At 44.7% G+C, this 17775-nt stretch overlaps 1 protein-coding gene and 1 long non-coding RNA gene across 5 annotated transcripts in view; one reads left to right on the forward strand and one right to left on the reverse strand.

The window, feature by feature from the left end:
* NIPAL3 (NIPA like domain containing 3) overlaps window positions 1-17775 on the forward strand; it is a 51358-nt gene that overhangs the window by 11091 nt on the left and 22492 nt on the right. For all 3 annotated transcript variants that reach the window (XM_023258313.2, XM_023258314.2, XM_045035293.1), the window contains exons 3-4: window positions 13988-14056; window positions 15527-15698. In XM_023258313.2, the coding sequence (XP_023114081.1) occupies window positions 13988-14056; window positions 15527-15698 (241 nt within the window). The remainder of the gene's footprint in view (window positions 1-13987; window positions 14057-15526; window positions 15699-17775) is intronic.
* Window positions 8866-17703, reverse strand: LOC111561692. Of its 2 annotated transcripts, none has more exons than XR_002744364.2 (3): window positions 17530-17703; window positions 10203-10334; window positions 8866-9190 (listed from the first exon to the last, which is right to left on the reverse strand). It is a non-coding gene; the product is annotated as an uncharacterized LOC111561692 (long non-coding RNA). The 2 variants fall into 2 exon arrangements; XR_006584005.1 differs by having other exon boundaries at window positions 10065-10334.

A 17775-nucleotide genomic window follows, 5' to 3' on the forward strand; every position in this document is an offset into this window, starting at 1 on the left:
GCTACACTTAATGAAGGGCTTCCTTTGGGGTCTTCAGACTTGACCCTCTAAAGAAACACCTTGTGTTTCCTCATTCATTCCTTTGGTTGACATCTAAGACATAAAACTTGTGTCACAAGTTTATATTTGCAAAGTATGTCGTTTCTAGCACATTTTAATACGAGTATTTTTTTTATAGCCCCTGAGATATAAAGCCCACGTGATATCTACCATCAGCCTTCGGAACAAACTCCTTTTTATTTTATTTTTTTATTTTGAGAGAGAGAGAGAGTGTGCACGCACACGAGTGGGGGAGAGGGAGAGAGGGGAGAGAGAGAGAGAGAGGGAGAGGGACGGAGGGAGGGAATCTTAAGCAGGCTCCACGCTCGGTGTGGAGCCTGACAGACTCCATCCCCTGACCCTGGGATCGTGACCTGAGCCAAAACCAAGAGTCGGGCACTCAACCAACTGAGCCCCCCCCAGGAGCCCCTGAAAAAGCTCTTCCTTAGCAGTCGGAAATTTTTACATCATTCCTGTTTCTCCCTAACTTTGTATTTTCCCGACCTTTCCCCCACAGAATTTTGTCCCCAAACAGTGTCTGTGTTTTAACACTTAAAAATTATATGGACACATATCCTACTTGTGTACAAGAAAGGATGTAAAATAGGCGATCGAATTTCACTTTGTTAATATTTCCTTTGGCATAAGGTTTGTGAAATAACAAAAATTCAACCAAGTAAATTTTGTAGATCTAATTGGCTTTATTAATTGATTCATGAATCAGGCAGCATCACATCCAGCAAGTAGAGGGGAGCTCCAAAGGGCTACAGAAAGGGAAGGGGTTTTAAAAGCAAAACAAGAAAGTTATAAACAGAAAAAAGGACTATTTCAGGTGAGATGACCTTTGGGGACAAACAGGTCTTATTAGGTGGATTGTGTCATCTTCCTTTGGGGGATGGAGAGAGTCCATGTGACAGAGTACTTTATTGGTGTTGACCAGAAGCTTCCTGACTGACCAGTTAAGACTACATTTCTGGGGGAGGTTAGAACTACAGTTAGGGGAGGTATTAAGCCCCAGTTTGGTGAGTTGGCCTAAGTGAGGCCATTTTGGGCCTCTGGCTTTCTTTTTAACATGTTCAGAAATAACTGATTCAACCCAGAAGCTTTTTATTGATACAATTGAATAAAAGCAATTGATTAATGTAATATAAAGTTTTATAATAATTATCAAGCATAAAATAACACATGAAGAATGAATATCTGGGGGTACCTGGGTGGCTCAGTCAGTTAAGCGTCTGACTTCAGCTCAGGTCATAAATTCACAGACCATGAGTTTGAGCCCTGCATCAGGCTCTGTGCTGACAGCTCAGAGCCTGGAGCCTGCTTTAATTTCTGTGTTTCCCTCTCTCTCTGCCCCTCCTGCCCCTCACTTTCTCTCTCTCTTTTGCTCTCTCTCATAAATAAATAAACAATTCAAAAAAAATTTTTAAATGAGTATCTGAATGAGAATAGGACTTTGTTTTTAATATTCAAGACAAATATTACTGATGGCTAGAATGGGACAGATTTTAGCATCAGTTCTGTTGCAGGTTTGGGGTTTTATAGCTAGAGGTGCTGAGAACGTGTTCACAGAAGTACCTGGAATGGAAGGAATGTTGTTATGGCAGCATCCCTAAATTTTTTCAATTCCTTCTAAGTTTCGTGCTAAAAATCACATAGTGATAAACTATTTTTATTGACTTATCAGCTAACAATATGAGGAGAGCCTCTTTCAGCCTCATTCAAAACAAAGTACTATATACATTTCATTTACCACAGTATTTGTTTGGCTTTCACAGTGTAGGTTCCCTCTCCTTGTAGATTCTTTGGCTGGTCTAATAATTAAATTGACATAAGATAGATTCCACAAGAGAAAAATTTAACATCATACATATGGAGGCCCCAAAGAAGTAACCAAAGCTGGTAACTTTCATACCTTTTAGACAATAAATTTGTGAAGAATTGATAAGACAAAAGGGGTTGGGCTTTGGGTAGTAAATTAGTGAAGTAGTAGCAAGTTTTGTTTATACAGGCTTCTTGGCCTTAAATTTCCTATCTCTGGTGATAAGAATGTCTTTCTTCCTTCTGGTACATACTGGGAAGGTACCTTTCACATGGAGACTTATTTCCCACGTTCAGGGGGACAAATGGGGCCTCAGAGTATCCTTCTTATACTGGCTGTTTCTTAAGTAACTTTAATTCAAAATAATCAGTATGCCAAAGTGACATATTTTGGGGTGACCTATTTTGTTCCTCTTCAATAAGTTCTGTGACATTAACCAAAAAGGCATTATCAATTATGCTGATAAGTTTTCACTTAGAGGCACATTGGGTTAACCTGATATATCCAGAAAGCGTTGGGGAAATTGAAATCTTGTTAATTTTACTACATCTTTGCCTATACTGTATTTCAATACATGTATTTTAATTATAGTATGTGATACACATATTTACTATTTACTAAATACTAAATTTACTATTATATGTACTATAATATTTGTACATATAATTGCAATTATAAATGCCTTATCACATGCTTGAATATGGCAATTATAATCCCTAACACAATCACTAAGAAAATAACTCAAAAATAGTCAAAGAAATTATAAGGGAATTAAAATGGTACACTAAGAAATATATCTCTTTAACACAAAAGAAGGCAGTAATGGAGAAACTGAGGAACAAAAAAAAAGAGGCATGACATATAGAAAACAAAACAGTAGAAATCCTTCTTTATCGGTAATTACATTAAATGTAAATGAATTAAACTCTCCAATTAAAGGGGACAGATTGGCAGAATAGATTTTTTAAAAAACACAATCCAAGTATATGCTATTTACAAGATACTCACTTTAGATTCAAAGACAAAAAAAGATTGAAAATAAAAAAATGGAAGAAGATAGTCCATGCAAACAATAACCAAAAGAGAGCTGAACTAGCTAAACTAACATCAGACAAAATAGACTTTAAGATGAAAATTATTACGAGTGACAAAGAAGAACATTACATAATGGCAAAAGAGTCACTCTATCAAGAAGATATAACAATAATAAAATATATACACCAAAATACATGAAGCAAAAATTGACAGAATGGAAAGAAGAAACAGGTAGTCCAGAAGTTATCATTGGATACTTCAGGACCTCACCAGCAGTACCTCACTGTCAAGAAAATGGAAGACTTGGGGGCGCCTGGGTGGCTCAGTTGGTTGAGCGAATGACTTCAGCTCAGGTCACAATCTTGCAGTCCATGAGTTCGAGCCCCGCATCAGGCTCTGTGCTGACAGCTCAGAGCCTGGAGCCTGTTTCAGATTCTGTGTCTCCCTCTCTCTGACTCTCCCCCGTTCATCCTCTGTCTCTCTGTGTCTCAAAAATAAATAAATGTTAAAAAAAAATTTTAATAATAAAAAATAATAATAATAAAATAAAATAAAAAAAGAAAATGGAAGACTTGAACAACAACCAACTAGACTCAACCAACATCTATAGAACATCTCACTCAGTTGTAACAGAATATCCATTATTCTCAAGTGCATATGGAACATATGGCATAGAGCATATATTCTCTGGGATAGAGCATATATTAAGCCATAGAACAAATGTCAATAAATGTAAAAGACTGAAATCATATAAAGTATGTTCTCTGATCACAATGGAATAAAGTGAGAAATCAATAGCAAAAGGAAATTCATAACAATAAAGTAGGAAGTTCACATATGTGGAATTTAAACAACACATTCCTAAGTAACCAGTGAGTTAGTGAAGACATTACAGGGGAAATTGGAAAATACCTTGAGGGGCCCCTGGGTGACTCAGTCGGTTAAGCATCCAGCTTCGATTCAAGTCATGATCTCGCGGTTCATGAGTTCAAGCCCTGCATCAGGCTCTGTGCTGACAGCTCAGAGCTTGGAACCTGCTTCAGAGTCTGTGTCTCCCTCTCCCTCTGCCCATCCCCTGCTCGTGTTCTGTCCCTCTCTCAAAAATAAATTAACATTTTTTTTTAATTTTAAATAAAAAAATACCTTGAGGCAATCTCATCCTAAAGTTCATATGCAGACATGAGGAACCCCAACTAGCCAAAACAGTCTTGGAAAAAGAAGAACAAAGTTGGAGGATTTCAACTTCTTGATTTCAGAACTTACTGCAAAGCTACAACAATCAAAACCATGTGATAGTGACCGAAGGATAGACTCACATATCAATACAGAGTCCAAATATAAATCGACACATCTATGGCCAACATACTTTCGACAAGGGTGCTAAGACTACTTCTGTGAGGAATGAATAGTGTTTTAAACAAATGAGACAGAGACAACTGGATATCCACATGTGAAAGAATGAAGTTGGATTCCTTCTTCCCATCATATACAAAAAATAACTCGAAATGGATCAAGCACCTAAATGTAAGAGCTAGGACTATAAACCCCTTAGAAACATAGGTATAGGCACACATTGGAGACATTGAAAATTTGGTTCTAGACAACCTACAACAAAGTAAATATTGCAGTAAAGTGAGTCAAATGAATTTTTTGTTTCCTAGTGCATATAAAATTATGTTTACACTATACTTTAGTCTATTAAATGTGCAGTAGCGTTATGTCTAAAAAGCAATGCCGTGCCTTAATTTTAAAAGACTTTCTTTATTGCTTAAAAATGCTAATCATCATCTGAGCTTCAAGTCAGAATCTTTTTGCTGGTGGAGGCTCTTGCCTCCATATTGATGGCCGCTGACCGATCAGGGTGGTGGGTGTTGAAGGCTGGGGTGGCTGGGGCAATTTCCTAAAATAAGACCGTAGTGACATTTGCCGCTCTGATGGACTCTTTCTTTCACAGACAATTCCTCTATAGCCTGTGACGCTGTTTGATAGCATTTTACCCACAGTAGGACTTCTTTCAAAATTGGGGTCACTTCTCTCAAACCCTGCTGCTGCTTTATCAACTCAGTGTATGTAATATTGCAAATCCTTTGTTGTCATTTCAATAATCTTCACAGCATCTTCACCAGGAGTAGATTCTCCATCCACCATTCTCTTACTTTCTTTGCTCGTCTATGGGAAACAACTCCTCATGCATTCAAGTGTATCATGAGATCGCAACAATTCCCACACATCTTCAGGCTCCCCTTCTAGTTGTCCTTCACTTGCTGTTGCCACCACATCCACAGTGACTTCGTCCATTGAAGTCTTGAACCCCTCACAGTCATCCATGATTGTGGGAATCAACTTCTTCCAAATTCCTGTTAATGTTGATATTCTGATCTCTTTGTATGAATCACAAATATTCTTAACAGCATCTAGAATGGTGAATCCTTTCTTGAAGGTTTTCAGTTTACTTTGCCCAGATCCATCAGAGAAATCACTCTCTCTGGCAGCTATAGCCTTAGGAAATGTATTTCTTGGGGGCGCCTGGGTGGCTTAGTTGGTTAAGCATCCAACTTCGGCTTGGATCGTGATCTTGTGGTTCATGAGTTCAAGCCCCGCATCAGGCTCTGTGCTGACAGCTTGGAGCCCGGATTGGATTCTGTGTCTCCCTTTCTTTCTGCCCCTTCCCTACTTGTTCATTCTCTCTCTCTCTCTCTCTCTCTCTCTCTCTCTCTCTCTCTCTCTCTCTCAAAAATAAACAAACGTCAAAAAATTTTTTAAAAAAAAGAAATGTATTTCTTAGAAAATAAGACTTGAAAGTTGAAATAACTCTTTGATCCATGGGCTGAAGTCGGACTTGTCACCGACTGAACCACCCAGGCGCCCCACCATCAACTTTTAAAAAAGAAAAATAACAAGTGTTGGCGAGGATGTGGAGAAATTGGAGTCCTCAGCCGGTGGGAATGTAAACAGGTGCAGCCACTATGGAAAACAGTTTGACCATTCACCCAAAAGTTAAAATAGTCACCATAGATACCCAAGAGACTCGAAAATATACGTTGGTACAAAAACTTGTACAAGGATGTTAGTTATCTGTAATAGAAAGTGGCGATAACTCAGATGTGACTGGTGATTGGATAAACAAAATGTGTTATATCCACGTAATGGAATATTATTTGACCATAAAGGGGAATGAAGTATTGGTACGTGTTATAACCTATGAACCTTAAAACATTATGCTCGATGAAAGAAACCAGACGCAAAAGACCACACACGGTAGGATTCCATTTATATGAAATGTGCAGAATAGGACAGGTCCAGAAACAGGAAGTAGATTAGTGGTTGCCGGGGGCTGGGGTGACGGGGAACGGAGAGGGACTGCTGATGGGTTTGGGGTTTCTTTTGGGGGAGATGGTGGAAATGCTTGGGATTTAGAGAGTCGCATGGTTGTACAACACTGATGAAAAGTGGACATTTCCAATATTGTGTCGCAACTGTGGAAATCAGATGTGCACCCCTCCCCCGTTTGCTGCCGTTGCTTGCTGTGTTTTGTTAGCGTTTGTTCGTTTTCATGATTTTTCTAAATTCTTTTCATAAAGTCCATGTGACCGCTGTTGTATCCAGCCTGATGAAGTCTGTTCCTGTTGGGTGGTCACCTTGTGTTTTGACAGTTTCCTTAACCACGTAGATCCAAAAAAGGAAAAAAAGAGAAAAAAAAAAAAAAACCTCCCCCAATTCTCCCAGTCTAAGCACATTGGCTGTGTGTCGGGCCCTCCGATGCTTGGCCAGGCCATTTATACCCCTGTGCCTTAGCCCTTGCTCCCTACTTGCATCCAGCCTGCAGGCCAGCCAGAGGTGAAGGCTAGTGTTTAATCAGGCCTTTTTGGAGCATGCATCCAGCCCTGGCTACATGCATGGCCTTTTTGATTCCCCGGTATACATGGAGACTTTAGAAAGCCCTTATCCTCTGTGTGTCCCCTTTCCCAGACTCTTCCTGCCAGGCTTTTCTTTCTGTCTGTTGCCCCTCCTGAGTGCTGTCCCTTGCCCCAAGCTGTTACACAGCCATTACTTGTACTTTTAAAGGCTTTAAAGTCAGACAGAACAAAGACAAGCCCTGTGCCAACCCTTCAGGGATCACCAGACAGGTCAGAATCCACAACCACAGTTTTTAAAAAAAATAAGGTTCATGTATCACTCTCTCTGTGTCTTCATGGCTGTCACAGATCTGGGGTGTAAGGGATGGGAGGCAGGCAATTTAAAATGCCACAGCGCTCTCTTACCGTAAAGCAACAGCTTCTCTCTTCACCATGCCTTCCTCTGATCGTTACATGTTCTTGGCTAGACCCCAGGGTTGTATAAACAAAGTGATTCTGATAGGTTTTGTCAGCTCATTAGCTGCTTTTCTGGAGAGATGGGTCCCTGGAATTCTCTATTCCACCATTTTCAATGGTGTCACTCATAACATTGTGAATAGACCAAAAACCACTGTGTGGGGTACTTTTAAAAGGTCAAAATAGGGGCGCCTGGGTGGCGCAGTCGGTTAAGCGTCCGACTTCAGCCAGGTCACGATCTCGCGGTCCGTGAGTTCGAGCCCCGCGTCGGGCTCTGGGCTGATGGCTCGGAGCCTGGAGCCTGTTGCCGATTCTGTGTCTCCCTCTCTCTCTGCCCCTCCCCCGTTCATGCTCTGTCTCTCTCTGTCCCAAAAATAAATAAACGTTGAAAAAAGTAAATAAATAAAAAAAATAAAATTAATTAATTAAAAAAAAGGTCAAAATGGTGAATTTTATGATTTGTGAATTTTACCTCAATAAAAAAGGTAATGATGGGTTAAATAAAGATATGCTAGGTCTATAGAATGGCCTTAAAGAGCATCTCAAGTCAGGCATTACAATGGGAAGACATTAGCTGGGCAAAGAAAGGGGGTGGGGAAATCAAGCAGGAGAATCATACACACTCAAGTCGGATGAAAGATGAAAGCTACCTGTTAGTGAATATCTGGGATAGAGTCAGATCTTGAGTCCCAGACAGAAACTGCTGGATCATTCATCAACCTCGGTTTACTAAGGAAGTGTATCAGTTAGCTACTACTGAGTAACAAACCACCTGGAAACCTAAATTTACAAACCACAACCATTTTACTGCTTGCAGTTCTACAGGTCAAGAATCTGAACAGGATCCAAAAGAGTTGAAGTCAGGATGTAAAAGAGATAATAGGACTTGAGTATTGATTGCAGTACTATCCACAATAGTCAAGGTGTGGAAATAACCTAAATGTCCATTGAAGATGAATGAAGAAGGAAAACGTGATGTGTCCATACAATGGAATATTGTGAATATTATGCAGCCTTGAGAAAGAAAAACGTCTTTCTGAAAAAGGAAAACAGTCTGTGTCAACAGAGATGAAACTTGAGGACAAAATGCGAAGTTAAATAAGTGCTATGGGCTACATGTTTGTCATCCTCCCACCCACCCCCACCCCCCCTGCCAAAATTTATATGTTAAAGCCCCAATCCCCAATGTGATGTTTTGGAGGTGAGACCTTTGGGAGATAATGAGGTCATGAATGTGGAGCCCTCGTGAATGGGATTAGTGCCCCTGTAAGAAGAGACACAGAAGGATCATTTCCCTCTCTCTCTCTCTCTCTCTCTCTCTCTCTGACATGTGAGGATATAGCAAGAAGGTATCCATCTGCAAACCAGGAAGAGACCTCTAAGCAGGAACAGAATCAACCAAAATCTTGATCTTGGACTTGCTAGCCTTCAGAACTGTGAAAAATATTGTTGAAGCTACCCAGCCTGTGGTATTTGTTAGAGCAGCTAACACTCCCTGAGACAGTAAGCCAATGACAGACCGACAAATACTACATGATTCCACCTAGATGAGCTGTAGACATAGTCAGACTCGCAGAATCAGAGAGTAGAACGGTGGTTGTGGGGTTGGCGGGGAGGGGAAATGGGAATTGCTAATCAACAGGCATAGAGTCTCAATTATGGAAGATGAATAAATTCCAGAGATCTTTGTGCCTGTATTTAACAGTACTGCATTATACACTTAACTTGTTCTTAAGAGGGCAAATTTGGGCTACAGTACCATCTGGAGTGCTGGACCGGGGCTGGAGAATCCAAAATGGCATCACTCGTGTCTGGAGCCTCAGCTGGGGTGGCTGACTCAGCTGGCAGTTGGCCGAGATGGCTGGGCCTTTCTCTTCTCTTGCTGTTGACTGGGCCCACTCATATATCTGTTTGGTCTTCCACATGACCCCGTCTCTCCTTATGGATAGGCTGGACTTCTTTATAGGTGGTTGAATTCCCTCTGTACAAAAGTAGAAGGTATAAGGCCTGAGCCCAGAAGTCCCAGAGCCTCATTTCTACCTCATTCACAAGGCCTACCCAGATTCGAATGGTGGGGAGAGAAATATCCACCTCTTGAGGGCATACAGAGATGAGAGAGATGTTTGGCAGGCATCATTCCACTTTTATTTACCAGAAATGGTAACCCCAACTCGGACAGTATAATTGTGAAAGTGTCATGGTAAAAGTCCTGCCTCTCCACTAGGCCTCCACTGACACCACCCAGTAGGAGAAGGGGACTTCACTGCTGCCAGCTGGGGTTAGAAGTCCACGCTCCCCGTGTGGGCTCTTCTCACTCTGTGGGGTGGGGAGGTGCCTCATCACTGGACCCCAGATCCCTCCTGGGCCTTCTCTGATAATCCCAGCATGAGGGTTAAGGTGCCTTGTTATAACTGTGAAAGGTTGGAAATCTCCCTCCTTGGCCTGTGCTGGTGTTGGGGATTGGGTCGGGGGTGGGGGGAGCTATTTTTTTTTTCCTGTGATATTTGGAATACAGCAGTTGTCTAAAAGTTTTCTGTCTTGGGGCGCCTGGGTGGCTCAGTTGGTTAGGCATCCGACTTCAGCTTGGGTCACGATCTCACAGTTCATGGGTTCAAGCCCCATATCGGGCTCTATGTTGACGGCTCAGAGCCCAGAGCCTGCTTTGGATTCTGTGTCTCCCTCTCTCTCTGCCCTTCCCCCACTCACTCTCTGCCCCTCTCTCTCTCAAAAATAGATAAACATTAAAAAAAAATTTTTAATAAAAACAATAAAAGTTTTCTGTCTTGCTTGACTGCTCATTTTCTGGTCTTTTGGCTAGAGAGCACGGGCTTTTCTTAGAGCTTTTCTGTCTATACCCATTATTATTCCCAGGTTGCCCGTTTCTTCAGCTTCGAGTCTGAGCGACGTGAGGTGAGGAGAAAACCCAGGGAACCCACTGCCGTGTCGTTCCTCGGGCCCCCAGCTCCCCAGCCTGTCTGTCTTCTCCTCTCCACCTTTCAGAGTTGTCTCATGTTTGCTTTGTATACAACATCCAGGGTTTCCTGTTGTACACAGCAGGAAGCATAGGAAAAAGTGAGTCCGCTCCATCTTGCTGGAAGCAGAAGTTCTGTCATTTGCTTTTTAAACTGGAAGGAATAACAGAATTTATTGTATGTAAATGGCATTGGAATATTTAAGACGTATGTTTGTTATATTCTTAAGTGCAGTTTATTAGACTTACAAGCATTTCTTAGTTCCTTGGTAAGATTTTATGTAAAAGAAACTAAATTTGTGAATCTGTTTTTTTATAGCAAATATAATTTTTTTAAGTTTATTTATTTTGAGAGAGAGAGAGAGAATGAGCACAGCAGGGGCAGAAAGAGAAGAGGACAGAGGATCTGAAGCAGGCTCTGTGCCGACAACAGACAGCCCGACACGAGGCTCAAACTCACGAACCAGGAGAAAGCCGAACTCAAGCCAAAGTTGGATATTTAACCAACTGAGCCACCCAGGCATCCCTAGCAAATATAATTAAAAAAAAAAAAAAAATCAATGTAATACAGATAGGCGCTTTTTTTTTTTTTTTTTTTTTTTTTGGTCTGCAAAAGCCATCCTTCGAAGAAATGAACACTCAGGTTTACTAGGAGTTGGACTCATTATAAACACGTACCCGAACTGCATCCCATAAAGCATGGACTCAGGCTCTGTGGGGCAAACAATAGAAACCAACTCCAGCAAAAAAGACTGTGGGGCTGCTCCCAGAACGGAAGGAAGGGCTAGAGAAGGAGGTCTGGGGAAGTCCCAGGCACCAGGATGGCCCCTGGGGCCTGACTTGCCCAGGCCTGGCCTTGGGCAGCAGTGAGCCCAGCCTTCTTTCAGGCCTCCATGCTTCTCTGTTCAAGATTTATACCCCAGAGAGAGGTTCTGACCTGCTGGTTGGCTCAAGCTTGAGTCTAGGCCCATCTTTGTCCAGGGAGGACAGAGCACTTGGAATAACAGTCCCAATGAGACTTTGCAAGGGGGAGAGGGGGCAAGAGGGAGCCTTCCACAGCAAAATCAGGGTGCTGTTACCAGACCAAAAGGAACGGGATTAAAATGGCAGGTGGGTGAGCATCACAGATGTCTGCAGACTACGAGTTCTAGAGCCAAGTAGGTTTGGGACACCTGGGATGGCCGAGGAGGAACTGCCCGTGAGGCCCTCCGACCTGCCAGTGCACTGTGGCCTCCAAGCAGTGCACCCAGGATCCAGTGTTTCCCAAACTTACTTAACTATGTGGTGCTTTTTGCCTCAGAATCCCATTGACATCTCTAGGAACCCAGTTAGGGAAACCCTGGCCTGGTTGATCTCCAGTGACCCTTTTAGCTCTGAGATCTCGTGATCCCACAGGAAGGACATGGTTTCTGCTTAAGTCTGTTTAAGAAGAGACAAGACAGCAGGGGCACGTGGGTGGCTCAGTCTGTTGAGCGTCCGACTTTGGCTCAGGTCATGATCTTGCAGTCCATGAGTTCTAGCCCCACGTCGGGCTCTGTGCTGACAGCTCGGAGCCTGGAGCCTGCTTCGGATTCTGTGTCTCCCTCTCTCGCTGCCCCTTCCCCCGCTCATGCTCTGTCTCTCTCTCTCTCTGTCAAAAATAAATAAACATTAAAAAAAGAGAGAGAGAGAGAGAGACAGCAAAAACACATCAACAGAGATGGAGAAGGACCAAGGAAGTGCAGCTCAAGCAGTGAGAGCCTTCTGGGGAAGAAGTGGAAGCCAGCTCCCTTGGGTCCATGAGATGCCCTCAATGACCTTCTATTAAGGAGTTGTTTTCTAAAGTGAAATGGACGAAAGTCAGGTTCCTGTCTGGCCTGCTCATTCACTTGGTTTCTGTTGGCAGTCTGGCTTAGGTGACCAGAGGCTTAGGTGGGGGCTGGAAGGATCCTTAGAGGTTATCTGGGCTGGCGTTTACATTTTCCAGACGGGGACACACAAGCCTGATGAGGGGAAGGGACTCCCCCAAGGCCATGCAGTGACGAGGCAGCAGAGCTGTAACCAGAACCCAGGTCTCCTGGCTCCCAGCTCAGCATCTTGCCTTTATTTTGCAATGCTGCACCTTGCTGGGGACAAAGTCAAGGCCAGGCCATGGTGGTTTCTGTCAGTGAAAAACACCCCCTCCCATCCTCTTCCACAACCACCTTCTTAGCTGTCTAGGCCCTCAGGATTCCAGGAAAGAGGGGAGGAGAGAGGGACAGAGGCTTGACTTCCTGCCTTACCAAAACTTGCTAATTAGATCTTCCAGATGAATTGCAAGACCGTGTTTGTCTCGTTCACCGCTAATTTCCTAGGGCCCACCCAAGCCTTAAGGACCCGGCATATTTCACAGGGAGGTGGGCTTGGTGGGAGGAACCTCTTGAGCTTAGGGGGAGTTGGAAAAGGCCCATCCTGGGGAGGGAGGATGCATATTTGGCTAAGATAGAACATTCCTTGGTGTTTAGTGGTGAAATAACCCCGGAGGGTGTGTTGGCAACATAGTATAGTGTGGTTTAAATGCCGAGGCAAGTACCCTTTGACCCAGCAGTCCCCCTTCTAAGAATTTATCCCAAGGAGGTAATCCTCATAAATGCACAAAAATGCATGTACTGGGATATTCAGTTAGAGCAGTGTTTTAAAAAAAGGAAACAGCCTCAATACCCAATAATGGAGAAGCAATGATAAAAAAATACGGTACATCGAAAAGACGAGTTATTTGGTATTTATTAAAAATGATGAATTAAATATGCTTGACAGGGGAATGTGTTTGTCATATCTTAAGTAAATATGGGTTATAAAAAGATGATAGTCTTATTTTTATCAAATGAACTAACATTGTCATTCATATCTGAATTATGGACGGAAAAAAGTTTACAAGAACAAAATGTTTGCAGGAGTTGCCTCTGGGTTTTAGAATTACAGGTGGCTTTTCTATTATGTCGTAATTGTTACTGTTCCTGTCATTTATTTGTATTTCCTAACTGTTCTACAACGAATATATATTTGGTAGTTATCTTTTAAGGTTAGAAGAAAATGCCATGCCAAGAAATCTGAACCTTATTCTTAAGGTGATAGAAATTAAATGTTTATAAATGAAATGATTAAAAATTAAGCACATTAGCCAGTTTAAAGAGTCTCACTGAGGGGCGCCTGGGTGGCTCAGTCGGTTAAGTGTTCGACTTCGACTTCGACTTCAGCTCAGGCCTGATCTCATGGTTCGTGGGTTCGAGCCCCGCGTCGGGCTCTGTGCTGACAGCTCAGAGCCTGGACCCCACCTCAGATTCTGTGTCTCCCTCTCTCTCTGAACCTCCCCCACTCACACTCTTTGTGTGTCTCTCTGTCAAAAATAAATATTAAAAACTTAAAAAACAAGAGTCTCATTGAGACCCCTCTGGCAACATGACGAATCCACTGATAAAATGGCAAATTGTATTCCTGCCTTTGTTTCGCTTGTAAATTCTGATTTCTGATGTTGCTTCCGTGCACAAGACTGCGGGGAGTCGACCCATTAAGGGAATAGCAGAGCAGATTCAGGCCTTACCAGGTCTTTATGACCGGTGGACAAAGGACGTTGCTTTCTGGAAGTATCCGACTCAGGGCAATGTTTTGTAAACCAGCAAAGCAGCCGCATTGACCATGAGTAGTAAAACTCCAATAGAAGGTCAGGGGTGTGTGGCAGATGTTTTCCTGGTTTGGTTTGGGGACAGCAAACAGTGGGACCTCAGATGTGCCCTGGGGCCCTTTAGCTTCGACCCAGCTCACATCTGCTCCTGTGAATTTTCCTTACAGGAAAACCTGATCGGCGCCCTTTTGGCAATTTTCGGGCACCTTGTGGTCAGCATCGCGCTTAACCTGCAGGTAAGTGTCAGTCACCAGCACCGTCTACAGTGGAGACACAGCTCTGATCAGCCGGGGCGTCTGGTGTGGACCCCGCTGCCTCCTCACCGTGGGACGCTGTCTACTCCATTCCTGGGCTGGGCCTACAATATCTTGTGGGTTGTTCCAGAATCTTCTTCGCCCCCATGTCATCCCCCCCATCACCCCTCCGCTCTGATGACAGCACTCACCATTACTTAGAATCCCTGGGGGCCCTGGAGCAGCTGCTCTGGAAGCCGGCCCCCTTGGCCCATCCGAGCTGGCAAGCAGCTACCTGCTCCCAAGCCCTGCCTCGGAGGTTGTTTTGGGGACACCCGTGGACGGGATACGTCCCACAGCACACGGGCTGGCTCCGCTCTGCCAGTGCTTACTCAGCTTCTAGCTGCGGTGAACCCGGAGCAGGGACATGAACACACATGGGCACCGGGTGCATCTCGGCTCCCACGCACACGCGTGTGCGGGAGTGTTTCTGTGTGTTTTTGGTCTCGTAGCCACTTGTTTGGTTCAGGCTCTTCTTTCTGCAGACCGGCATCCCTGCCGCCACATCTGCTTCTCTGGAGCCCGCCTCACGGTCCTCCCTAAGGAGCCCCATGGTCCTCTAAGTCTGCCTGGCTCTCTTCAGTCACCACCCCACTTTCTCTGCCCCGAGTCTGCACTTCCAGAACAAAGGCTGTTGGCCATACTTGGGCCAAGTATCCACCCAAGGGAAGGCAGCGTCCACGGATACCCCCGGGGCTGCCCCAGCGCGTCTACAGAAGGGAGTGAGGGCCGAGCAGGCACCCCGAGGTGCCCATGAGGAGTCCTGGGTATTGCAGTTGGAGGGAGACACTCAGGCCAAGGCAGGGCTAACATGGGGGTCCTAGACCACGGCTCCCACTCCAGACTGTGACGTGCATTAGAAATGCACCTTTCCTTGGGGCTCCTGGGTGGCTTGGTCGGTTGGGTGTCCGACTTCAGCTCAGGTCACGATCTCGCGGTCTGTGAGTTCGAGCCCCACGTCGGGCTCTGTGCTGACAGCTCAGAGCCTGGAGCCTGTTTCGGATTCTGTGTCTCCCCCTCTCTCTGCTCCTCCCCTGTTCATGCTCTGTCTCTCTCTCTGTCTCAAAAATGAATAAACGTTAAAAAAAAAATTAAAAAAAAAAAAAAAAGAAAGAAATGCACCTTTCCCCCACACCTTCCCTGAGGTCGAGATGTTAATATTTTCAGAACTTCCCCGAGAGTTTTTGAGGCTTTCCAGCCAGTTGGAGAACTTCTGTCTTAGAGTGACAGTCGGGTATTGAGAGCCCTACTGCTTGCCTCCCCTCTGAACAAGGACTCCAGCACCTGACAAACCTTCCTAAATGAAAAGGCGGGGGCGGGGAGGGGGGAGGGCGGGGGGAGACTTAGGATCCATACATCGCAGCATCTTTCCCCAAACATCTGGGCAAGTCACATTCTTTCTCGGATTTCTAGAAGTACTGCCACATCCGCCTGGCAGGCTCCAAGGATCCCCGGGCCTACTTCAAGACCAAAACATGGTGGCTGGGCCTGTTCCTGATGCTGCTGGGCGAGCTGGGTGTGTTCGCCTCCTATGCCTTCGCTCCGCTGTCACTGATCGTGCCCCTCAGCGCCGTCTCCGTGATTGGTAAGCCCGGGCTCCCTGCACCACTCCCCTGGGACCCACCTGCCTGCGCCTGCACCGTCCTAGCGAAACAAAACACCGTTTTGCTTGGCCACATAGCTGACACTTACAAAGGGCTTCATACACACCGGTCCTGCATTTAGCACTTTACAGATTCTAATCCTCCTTTTTGAGGTACTGTCATTATCTCCATTTTACAGAAGCGGGGGCACTGAGCGGTGAAGTTCCTTCCTCCAAATCACAACAGCTAGGGAGTGGCGGGCCTGGGGTATAGATAGACGGGGGGGCTGTCTGGCTCCCTAATCTGCTTAAAAATGATTCAGAAAGTGTACCCCAGAATTGCCTTTTATTTCCCCTGAAGAAGGAAGGTAGAAACCTGGACCCTTTCATCAAGATAATCCAAGCTTTTATAGGGTTCAGGTGTCTCACACCTCTAAAAACTGCACATTCAACTTATTCTCTCATCTTTTTACATCAACTGATACCAACATTGTTCACTTTCTCGGGGCGCCTGGGTGGCGCAGTCGGTTAAGCGTCCGACTCTTGATCTCGGCTCAGGTCATGATCTCATGGTTCATGAGTTTGAGGCCTGCGTCGGGCTCTGTTCTGACAACGTGGAGCCTGCTTGGGATTCTCCCTCCCTCCCTCTCTCCCTCTCTCCCTCTCTCCCTCCCTCCCTCTCTCCCTCTCTCTCTCTCTCCCTCCCTCCCTCTCTCCCTCTCTCCCTCTCTCTCTCTCCCTCCCTCCCTCCCTCCCTCTCTCCCTCTCTCCCTCTCTCTCTCTCCCTCCCTCCCTTTCCCTCTTTCCCTCTCTCTCAAAATAAATAAATAAGCATTTAAAAAATAAAATATAATCTGAATGCCTTTAGTTGTGGCAGAGGTCACCCCAGTCCTTGCCTTTCCTTGTCGTCTAATCTGGCCCACTTTCTATGTTTATTTTATTACACAGCCCCTACGGGTATTGACGTTTGTCTTCTGCCCGTTGCTGATCTGAAAAGGACTTCAGAACCTTTTCTCAGAATGAGACATTGGTGACCAAGTGCTTTAAATATCTGCCTTTGAATTTTAATAATTTAGTAATTCAATAATCAAATTCTTAATAAGAATCTGAATTGTAATGATGGGTTCTCAGGTATCAGCCACTAGAAAGTAAGGGGCTCTCAGAGCTTCTTAAGTCACCCAGTAAAAAATAATATTAAAAATAAATAGGGGCGCCGGGGTGGCGCAGTGGGTTAAGCGTCCGACTTCAGCCAGGTCACGATCTCGCGGTCCGGGAGTTCGAGCCCCGCGTCGGGCTCTGGGCTGATGGCTCGGAGCCTGGAGCCTGTTTCCGATTCTGTGTCTCCCTCTCTCTCTGCCCCTCCCCCGTTCATGCTCTGTCTCTCTCTGTCCCAAAAATAAATAAACGTTGAAAAAAAAATTTTTTTTTTAAAATAAATAAACATTAAAATAATAACTACAGTTTCTTGGGCACCTATTACTTAACAGTCACTATTCCAGGCACTTTAATAGTAATAATAGCTCAGTTATTGAGCATTTACTGTGTAACAAATTATCTACATGTATTATCTCATTTAATTGCCCTTATAACTCAGAGAAGTAGGTATTTTCATTGGTATGCTGATGAAGCAACATTCAGAGAGAGAAAATGAGAGAAGGAAAAGGAGGATGTGGAAGTGGGGGGAAGGAATTCCAATTTATATGGAGCAAACACCCCCACCATGGCTGATTTCACAGCCCACCATGCCTGAAACCACAGTGGCTTCCTGCATGTTTAACAAGCAGCGAGCTGGTGTGAGCTGAATCCAGACTGAGACTCCCATGTAGTGACTTACCCACCGGTACACAGCCAGAAGAGGCCGCGCTGAGAATGGCCACCCAGGTCTGTTCACGGTGAATGCCAGCCCCACCCTTCCGAGCAGTAACCTGCAAGTTGGAGAGGGAGAGAGAAGAACCAGGGGAAAGTGTCAGAGGTAGTCATGGCAGTGGAAGGAGCGGGAGCCCTGGCCTCCGACAGCCCTTCCCAGCTGCACGGTCCTGAGCGGGTCCTTCACCTCTCGGAGCCTCAGCGTCCCGTTTTT

The sequence above is a fragment of the Felis catus genome, chromosome C1 (assembly GCF_018350175.1).
Source record: "Felis catus isolate Fca126 chromosome C1, F.catus_Fca126_mat1.0, whole genome shotgun sequence".
Taxonomy (NCBI): Eukaryota; Metazoa; Chordata; class Mammalia; order Carnivora; family Felidae; genus Felis; species Felis catus.